This window comes from Mustela nigripes, chromosome 7, assembly GCF_022355385.1.
Source record: "Mustela nigripes isolate SB6536 chromosome 7, MUSNIG.SB6536, whole genome shotgun sequence".
Lineage (NCBI taxonomy): Eukaryota > Metazoa > Chordata > Mammalia > Carnivora > Mustelidae > Mustela > Mustela nigripes.
Window position 1 is genome coordinate 59738436 of NC_081563.1, and position 10866 is coordinate 59749301.

A 10866-nucleotide genomic window follows, 5' to 3' on the forward strand; every position below is an offset into this window, starting at 1 on the left:
AGCAGAGAGCCTGCTTCCCTCTCTCTCTCTCTCTCTGCCTGCCTCTCCATCTACTTGTGATCTCTCTCTGTCAAATAAATAAATAAAATCTTTAAAAAAAAAAAAAATAAAGCTTGGAGAAGCACAGGGCTCACTTTTGTTTTTGTTCTCTCAGAAATCACTGTCCTGTGCTATTTGCATACAATATCTGAAAACCATTTTTTCATATATTTCATTCAGCTTTTTAGTTTTTTAAGACAAGAAGCTATATCCAGCCTATTACTTCATCTATTACTTCCACCTCCAGCTAGAGGTGGAAGTTTTGTTGTTGCTATTTAACACACTCAGGGCCACAGTCTGCAGCCACACAGGCTGTGGACTGTGTAACTCCAGAATACCATGTGCACACACCCTTCTCCTATCTTCACCCTAAATTTGAGTAAATGGCAGTCCTAATCATACTGACTTTTTAAAATGAGCTTGTAACAATAACACTCATATTTCGGTAAGAATCATAACTCAAATGAAGGCAATTCCTAATTTATAATTGCTATGGTCTTATTTGGCATTTGACAAGTGTTCTCATCAAAACGATATCAAAAATGGCGATTTGGTTCCCACAAGAGAACCTAACATTATTGAAGTGTAATGCCTACGGTAACTGATTAAAAACACTTAAGCACCATTTATAATGTGGTTTTTGTGGGAAGACACAATTGGAATTCTAACTAGAGATTTCAATAACATACTCTGTCGTTAATTTAGGGTGCACATACATTCACATGGAAGAGGGTGGAAGAATAAGTATCAAAATAAGAATAAGTATCAAAATAAGAATAAGTATCAAAATCATAAAAATTCAGATGGATATGAGATAGATACTAACTTGTAAACTGTGTATTAATGCTGGGACAGAACTCTTTATACCAATTACAGAAGCATCTCTTTAAACAAAGAGACTGACTTATGATGATTGCAGAATAAAATGTACTTACTCATCCAACTCTTCTTCTTCTGTTTTAGAGCTATCAGCATAGAGGTACTTGCTCATGTCCACAGGTCTTACATTTTTTCTTTTTGTAGACTGAGGAGGAGAGTCCTTTATAGTTAAAAAAGTTTCTGGCTCATCGAATGGGTTCAAATACTGTGGAGTTTGTATCTCTTTAAAGGGATTATAGCTATTACTATAAAAAGTTTCTTCTGATTTTTTAGGTGATGCTGTTTCAGTGATAGGTTCTATAAAACAATAGCAAAAAATGAATTAAACAAAATACTATCTCATATTTTCTTATATTCTTAGTGTTTAAAAAATAATCTTTAATTAATACTCAGTGAGGCTGAAAGAGTCAAAACAACAATACATTTTAGAGGGGCTAAGTTCAGAAGATGTGTTACCTAAGATCTTTGTCTACTTCTCCACGAATGCTGCTCCCTCAAACGGTAGCTTTGAACAGGCTATTTTTATTTTTTAATTTAATTTAATTCTATTTTATTTTATTTACAGGGGAGAGGGGGAGGAGGCATGGAGAGAGGGAGACAGAATCTTTTTTTTTTTAGCTTTAAAATTATATTTTATTTTATATTATTTTTAAAAATTTTTTTCAACAAAGTATTATAGATTTTATTTTTTTAATTAAAAAAAATTTTTATAAACATATAATGTATTATTAGCCCCAGGGGTACAGGTCTGTGAATCGCCAGGTTTACACACTTCACAGCACTCACCATAGCACATACCCTCCCCCCAATGTCCATAACTCTACCACCCTCTCCCTACCCACCTCCCCACGGCCACCCTCAGTTTGTTTTGTAACATTAAAAGTCTCTTTTGGATTGTCTCCCTCCCGATCCCATCTTGTTTCATTTATTCTTTTCCTACCCCCCTAATACCCTCGCCCGTTGCATCTCCACTTCCTCATATCAGGGAGATCATATGATAGTTGAGACAGAGAATCTTAAGCAGGTTTTGCACCCAGCATGGAGCCCAACATGGGCTTGATCTCACAACCCTGAAATCATGACCTGAGCCAAAATCAAGAGTCAGACACTTAACCAACGTAGTCACCTAGGCGCCCCTAAAATGGCATCTTTGGAATCTCCTTGGAGTCTTTAATATTATTAGCATTACAGTATCTAATATTTGAAATTTTAACCTTCCTAGAGGACAATTCTATTATTATTTTATTTGCCTATACTAGTTTGCCATCTTAAACTGATATAAAATACATGTGTTTTTAAGAACATAAAGTGGATTAAATTTTGAAGTTGGTTTTGGTAGCTACAGAAGCAGAGACCACTCAGGGAACTAAAAATTCACTCTGGACTGTATCAAATATATACCCATGTATCACTGAATTCGTTTCGCAAAGCCTTCCAAGAGTAGGTTTCTGTATGCTATAAGACCTTAAAATTTAGAGCTTTTAATGAGATGGGTTGATTTTTTTCAATATAACTTTGATCCAAAAAGTACTCTATTTAGTAATGTAAAGGACTAACATAAGAATTCTCATATAGAAAGCGCTACATTAAAGTCATACTGATAAGCTGATAGATATGTCACACCAAATTTTTCTAAATTTTATTATTTTAAATTTCATTTTGAAAACCAAGGTACCCTTAAAAATAAAATTCTGACTCCCAGCACAAAAAGAACTACAATAGCATCATGTTCTCCAACAATACTTATGAAGTGCCTAGTACCAGTCTTTTTCTTATGTGTCTTAATATTTTATTTTTTTAATGTGTCTTAATGCTTTAAAACAAAACTAGAATTTATAATAAAACTGTCCAATATTTGGTCATAGATTCTGCTGATAAAAACAATGTTTTCCCAGACTGGAGAAGTTTAAGAAAGCTAACAATCAAAGGGTAGTTTAAAAGTTTATGCCATGCAATTCTGACAAAATACTCTAGAAGGCAAAAAACTGATTACTGAAATTCTCAAGAAAAATAACTATTTCATAAGTGACTTCAAAAAATTTAATCCAATTATTATACAAATTTCATGACTGACATATTTATGACTTTTATATTTTAAAGTCAAGCTCCTTTTACTTACACTGTAGACATTAGCCCAGAAAACTTATTTTGTCTTTATATTGGAGAAAAACCTCTGAACTGAAATTCTATACACCTTGCAAAAGCAATTAAAAAGTGTGAAAGAGAATTCATAAAATCATAATAAATACTGAAATGAATTTAAATAAATCTTAAATTTTAAATTTAAATTTAAATCTAGACTACTCTAGAGAAGAGACACAGTAACTAACTTTTTTAACACCAGGATAATATTCAAACTTAACACTTCATTAGATTCTTTATAGTAATGTAAACAAGGCATTTTCTTTTCTTTATAGGGGAAAAGAGGCTGGAAAATTTTTGCCTATTCAATTTTTATTAAGAAATATCAAGTCTCAAATGCTTGAGAAACCGACAAAACTGGTCAGCGAAAATGATTTTTATTTTTTACTTTCAGGAAAAGGATTGCAAAAATTGACCCAAGCAGATTCATCAGTTACAAAACCAAAAGCAAGATAGTATTCAAACTATAGAGCACAGCTTGAAGATGACAGAAATGGCAACAAAGGAGGGTTTAAAATGAGATTATTTTATATAAAAGCTAACAAACACATTTAACAACTTTCTAAAAGGGTCACTGAAGCACACAATGTCATGAATGTAAGAGAAGAATTGAAGCTATAAAAGCAAATAAAAGAACCACCTAAACAACTCAACAAATTATTTTTTCCTCCAATGCTTTTGTTACTTGAGGATGCAGATTTTCATCAATAAAAATTAAAAAACTATTTCTAAAAAACAAGCATTCTTCTATTAGAAAATACTTAGACCAAAGACTATAAGAAGAGTATATTTAGGGGCGCCTGGGTGGCTCAGTGGGTTAAGCCACTGCCTTCGGCTCAGGTCATTATCTCAGGGTCCTGGGATCGAGTCCCGCATCGGGCTCTCTGCTCGGCAGGGAGCCTGCTTCCTTCTCTCTCTCTCTCTCTCTGCCTGCCTCTCTGTCTACTTGTGATTTCTCTCTGTCAAGTAAATAAATAAAATCTTTAAAAAAAAAAAAAAGAAGAGTATATTTAAAGAAAATATTGGTTGTCACTTTTTTTTTTTTTTTTTAGCTCTATAAGCATGGTTAAAGATTCTGAATCAGGTTGACTAAACTCGCCTAAATAGAAATGCTGTATTACGTCTTACCTGCTACTCCTTTCTATACCTCAGAAAAAAACAGAGCCATAGATATATTTTTAAAACTATTTTTATTTCACTTTGAAATGGAAAGCTCAAATACTGATATCTCAGAATATTTTGGTAATATTTTGAAAACTCAGAAAACTCAGATGGATGTAGTATACAATTGAGAAGAAGCCATATGGTCAAAAGACAGTAATTCGGAATCTTAGCTCCAACTCCACTTCCATTTACCTAAAGTTTTTGCTCAAATCAGCAAATTCCTCTGGGCCTCCACTTCCTAATCTATGAAAAGAGACAGCTGAAGTAGATTACTTCTAAGATTTATTACAACCATTGACATTTAAAATTCATTCTTAATATATACCGCTCACAACAACAAAAAAAATCTCATTAAATTAAATTTATGAATTTAGAATCTGGTAAGAAGGGAGAAAGTAAAGGATGAGAAGGAGAAATGGATTACAAAATGATATTGCTCCAAGAAGAGTAAACCTTGAAGCTAAAACCTCATTTTTACCATGACAGGTAGTAACAAAATTCTTCAAAGCTCATGAGGATTTCATAAGAGCAGTCTAAAAGATGTACACACTGGTTAATCATTCTTGCATTTACTTTGAAAAAAGTTTAATTAAACAGAGGTCTCACTTCTTCAACAGTTCTTATCTAGGCTTTAAGAGTTCAAAACTACTTGAAAAGAAGTTTTGGCTCAGGAAAAAAAAAAATTCTGTGGATGTATTCCACACAAGTATGTTGTATATATGATTGCAGGAGTGTTCAATCTTCTTTTTGCTCCATGCTATTTACATGCACAACTTACTCTTAACTACTTACTATAATTCTCAGCCCAATACATGGAGTGGGGGTGGGGGAGTTCACTGGACTCTGCAGGAAAGGGCAAAGGCACTGAGAGAGGGAGAAGCCATCCCATAACCCCAATATTAGCATGTCACAACTTGGCCTTACTTGACAGACCAATCTAAGGAGACTTTACTATACGCCAGCTAATTGAAACACTGTCATCTCTAACATTAGAGCTTTACCATCTAACTTGACCAAACTGTTAGAGTATTTAAAAATAACCCCCATTTAGAAGGTGGGTAGAGAGGAAAGGTGAAATAGGTGCTGAGGATTCAGATTACACTTATCGTGATGAGCACTGAGTAATGAATAGAATTGCTGAATCACTGTTTGGTACACCTGAAACCAATGTAACACTGCATGTTAATTATACTGGAATGAAAAAAAATAAACCCCATGTAAATGTTTATGTAAAGGTTTCTTTTTTCTTTATTCAATGGAAGCTACCCAGATTTGTTAATCAACTGCATTGAATACAATATCATCATAAACAAAAATTATTTTGAATCTTAAAAAAAAAACTCTTCCTATATTACAATTCAAGATTATACTTGATTGAATTCAAGATTCAATACAAGACTGAATTTGGTTTTATAAAGACTTTTAAAAGTACAGAAAAAAACTCGTTACCTTCTGAGTCAGGATCTCCAAATGGGTTTAATTCTGCTACATCAGGATCACCAAATGGATTTAAAGTCACAGTGGCCAAGTCCTTTTCTGCCTCATCCAAAAAGTTCAGTTTGTTGATAAGCTCTGAAAGTAAACGTTATGTGTTAGTTCACTATGACTGTAGTTAAGTATAATTCCTGATCATTCAAAAAAATATTTCAAATTGTAAAAATTCACACTAACAATACCTGCAAATAATAAGACATAGCATTTTACCTCTGGCAGAATGCCATTCATGTATTTTGTAGCATACCAACATTTTCAAATAAAACAAAACAAATATATGCATATTAATTTGAAAATTATATCAGATAATGAACTAGAGAAACTTTCATCAGCCTAATTTAATCCAATAAAGTGCTGATTCTTAGAATATCTTTCAGTTCTAAATATGAATAATTCAATGGGTTTAATATAAACAAATATTTTAAAGACAGTATGGTTATAATACATAAGCTAGCTGAAGAAATATGCCATGTTATATAATCAATTATTATCTTAAAGATGTTTCTAAATCACTGCCTATCAAGGATACTTTGCTAAAGATGGTAAGTATTGTTGTTGTCTGTTGGTACGCTACAAATTACCAAAGAAAACATTTAAGGAAAAGCACAAAGACAAAACTGACGGCTAATAAATACAGACAGAAGTCAAGAGGTAGCAGGTCACAGTAAATACAGGCAATCAGAAGCAGAAAGAAAGGAAGAAGCTCTTAGACCTTCAGAGGAACTGGCTGATTTAGCTGAAGGCATATTTGCTTGCTTTATGCAGTCATCTTGATCTTCATCTAAGCTGCTCAGAGCATTCAATTGGTTTACAATTTCTGTAAACAGAAGCCAGTCGAGACAAATGTAAGGTAAGGTCATTTAATTAAAGAGCCATAGAAGCATGCTGTTACTCAAAAAGACAAAGAGAGGGGATGTTTGGTTAATCAGGAGAATACATTCAGAGGATGTTATTTTGATGGACTATAGCAGATGTATTTAACGGAAAGTGACGTTGTACTCTTATTTTAAAATAGAAAATATTTTGTTAAATTTATGTTATTAATATAACATCCTTATTAATAAACACAAAACAAAGATAATAGCTCAAGAGGCTGACATTGGCTTTAGCAACTTCCTGTTGTATTTATAAAACAGTGGTTTAAATGCATGTTAGAACAATTAAAAATGTCCGTTGATAACTACAGAAAAAAAGTATTATTTGTTTCATATTATAAACATAATCTAAGGTTTTAAGAGTTTATCTACATGAATCATGAACAGAAAAACACTTGTTTCATGTTCTAGAATTTTAAAAATCAGCACATAAGAAGAAGAGCAGGCAACAGCTACTATTTTCTACAGCAATTGTTCTTTTATGGGAACTCTTGAGTATTAGCTTTAGAAAATCTTACAATTTAGCCAATAAGAAACAAAAGGTTAGATAGAAAAATATTAAAATAAGATAGAATTCATTTTGTGCATAAGCAGAATTTTTTATCATGAGTCATATATATTTTGGACAACTCAATATGTGTAATTATCATTCACTGAGTGAAAATTAACTGGAAAAAAAAATAACAAAAGCCTAGTAGAGTATTCTAGTTAATCCTTGCTGTTTCCAAAGTTATAACCTGGGAATAGCTTAGGCATTAGGACAAATCAAACAGGTCGAGATTATTCAGTGGGAAAGAAAAAAAAGTTAAAAACAGAAAAGAGTTGTAAATTCAGCTTTAAAAATTGTGTTAACACTATGAATCTAAGTACACATTCTAAATTTCATTTAAACTAAATCACAGAATACACAGTTGTAATAAGTTTGTCTTCATCCATTCATTTGTTGTTGAATAAACATTTATCACTCTGTGCCAAGTATTATCCTTGGGACATAAAGATGAAAAAAACATACATGGCACTGTCCTCCGGGAATTTGTATTGTATAAAAATACATATTAATATTGAAACAGGCTTAGTAAATGACTATTGGAGCATTAGATGGTCAGAAATACTAGTGTTATTTTACAGATCTTTGAGCTAAATATATACACAAATGTGATAAACTTATTCAATTTTTGTCTTGATGAGAAATACATTTTGCGTGAATAAAACTGCTTGAGATGGTCACATAAACCACAGAACGTAAGGAGTAAATTCTTTTAACATGAGTCATATGTTGACTTCTTTGAGTGATTTTGAATAGTAAGAGTTGGATAGTCAGACTTTATAAAATTTTTTTTTCATTTTATTCTGCCAATGGTTTTAAACCCCACTCTCACTCAACCTAGTAAACTCCTCATTAAGATAGAGCTCATCCATAAACTAGATCCTTTACCTCTCACAGATAGTTATAACTTGGTAATTTTTAAGGAAATACGGATAGAGGATCAGTGTTAAGTGGTTACCAGTGCATGACTGACTTTTTTCATTTAATACTAGTTACATATTATTTAAAATTTGCAAATGATTCTTAACTTTGGAAGCATGAAAAAAGAAATATTAACAACAGCAGCTAAACTTTCCATTCCTCCTAGAACTTCCGCTTCTAGACTTTCATTCATATTAACAAAGTGAAAGGTAATTCTGTTTAGCTATACCAATACTTTCTCTCTTTGGCATGCAAATAAATGTTAATTCAAATCATAATAAGAGGCAATCTCCAAAGAAATTCATTTACCTATTTAATAAATATTTATCAAAAACTTGTTATATATCTTTGGTAATACCTGCCTCATCACTTTATATTTTTGTGGGATAGGTAAGTGAAGCATTATACATTATATGATAAGTATGATAAATATTATGATTGAGATATGCATTACAGGCCATGTGAAACTGGAAAAGAGGAGGCAGATAGCTCATTCTAAGGTCAGGAAGGCCTTCTGAACTTATCTAAATTTGAGCTAATCCTAGACATCATCATCATTATTATTATTATTATTATTATTATTAAAGAAGAAATGAAGAGCATTCTACAGGACAAAAGGGAGATAAATGAGAACAAGACACATCTGAAGAACTGCAAGTTGTATGGGGTTTAAGATGTCAGAGGTGGAAAACAGAATGAGATGAGGTTCGCAAATGTCCTATTCTAAGATTATTGTGGTTAAGCCAAAGAATGTGATCTTTACTCTGAGAACTATGGGAATCCACTGAAAAATCAAAATGTGTATTTTAGAAACATCACTCCAGCAGCAACATGGTGGCGGCATTTGGAAAAAAAACAGGACAGGAAGGAAGAAGATGAGTAGTTCAGCAACACCACTCCAAGAAAAGAGGCAATCAATAAATATTTGCTAATTAAAGAATAAATTAAGAATATAGATTTGGCAGTTAATTTGATGTGAAGGATAGGGAAAGGAATCTAGGACAAGTGCCAGCTCTCTATCTTGGATGACTATGTGGATAGTATTCTATTACTGTGATGGGGGCTATTCAGTTCAGAACATACCAAGCTACAAGTGTCTGTGAAACTTCCAGGGAAATAATTCAACTGGCAGATACAGATATTGGTCTGGAACCCAAAATATTTTTGTTATGTATTTCTCCCTTTAAAAAAGCACTTTTCAGGGCACCTGGGTGGCTCAGTCAGTTAAGTGTCTGACTCTTGATTTGGACTAAAGTCATGATCTCAGGGTGTGAGACTAAGCCCCACATCAGGCTCTGCACTGGCCATGAAGTCTGCTTTAGATTCTCTCTTTTCCTCTTCCGCTTCCCCCCTCCCTCTCCAAAACAAACAAACAAACAAAAAACCCACTTTTCTGTCTTTTTAATTTCCCATAGCCAATGTATTTTAAAATATATAATCGGAAAAAAGTTAAAAATTTAAAAGACTTATGACAAAGATATATCCCCAGAATTGTTTTAGGCAGGAAACTTTCTCAGTAGTATATTACCTTGACTAAAACCCTTCCTGGCCCAATATATTTATATAATAGTGTATTACTTTTTATTATGGTCTGGTTTCACCAAATATTTATACATTTGAAGAATGCTAAGAATACTATGTAACAGCACAAATTTCTACCCCAGTGCTACTCAAATTGAGCAATAAATTTGTACTGTAAAACTTAGTCATAGCAACAGTGTATCATTCTGGACTTGCTTCACATTGGTGAAAACAAGAAGGAAAACTAAATTAGGGGCAGGCAATCAAAGAAAAGGGTCAAGTAATTTGAGACTCTCCTTTAGTTAGGAAGGCAAAAGAAGATAGAAATTGACCACAAGAGATTATCACACTGAACCAAAAAGGTAGTTGGGGTGGTGGCATTAAGAGTAGGTGATGTCTTCCTTTTGAAAAAGACTGTAGCTGAGTTAAAAGAAGAAAAAATAAACTGCCTAGAGAAAAAATAAACTGCCTAGAGATAGAACTTACCTGCAAATCTTGTAGCATCCTCATTGTTCTCTCTAAAGCATAATAATATTCAGTACAGTTCTATCTCATTTTAAGATGGTCTAAGAGGGTAACCTTTCAGCTTCCTGGCAGAATCATGGTTCAAAAAATATCATTTTTCTCACAGGCTCAGGTCCATAAATATTTGATTTATGGATATAACTAATGGGTTTAATAATATGATTTTTAATCCCATGGCGCATCACAATGGAGAAAGGAGGAGCTACTTAAAGCAGAAAAGATAACATTGAGAAGTCTGTCCCTAGGACCTCCAACACCTCCCTCTTAATTAATTAGTAAACCTTAGTAGCGTAGTAATATGATCAAGTTCCTCCCAATTTTTTAGATACGCCCCTCAACCATCATCAGCCTTTTCTAGTTTAGTCAGACTCTCTTAATCCTCGTAAGAAAACAACTTTAGAACAGTAGTCCACAATTTCTCACCTACCATTCATTCTTCAACTCATTGCACCTTTTTTATTTCCACCTTTACCCATCCCCTTTTCCAAAACTGCTCTCAGGTCACCACTGTATAGTCTAGATGGCAAGTACACTAGATACCTGTCAGCTCTTATCATACTTGAACTCTGTATGAATAAATGTGATTAGCCCTTCCTTCCTTGAAATTCCTTCCAGGACAATAGTACCACCTGGTTTTCTCCTATCTCTTTGATAGTTCTGTCTTGGTCTCATTTAATAGTAACTATTCTTCCCTCTACTTCTTTTTTTTTTTATTTTTTTTTTATTTTTTATTTTTTATAAACATATATTTTTATCCCC

The 10866-nt window shown here is 33.0% G+C and overlaps 1 protein-coding gene across 10 annotated transcripts in view; it reads right to left on the reverse strand.

Moving 5' to 3' along the window:
- Positions 1–10866, reverse strand: part of EHBP1 (EH domain binding protein 1) — a 342159-nt gene that overhangs the window by 176802 nt on the left and 154491 nt on the right. For 7 of the 10 annotated variants that reach the window (XM_059405990.1, XM_059405988.1, XM_059405989.1 and 4 more), the window contains exons 8-10: positions 6431–6535; positions 5674–5796; positions 975–1215 (exon numbers count right to left, since the gene is read on the reverse strand). In XM_059405990.1, the coding sequence (XP_059261973.1) occupies positions 975–1215; positions 5674–5796; positions 6431–6535 (469 nt within the window). The remainder of the gene's footprint in view (positions 1–974; positions 1216–5673; positions 5797–6430; positions 6536–10866) is intronic. The other 3 variants (XM_059405995.1, XM_059405994.1, XM_059405992.1) reach the window with 1 other exon arrangement.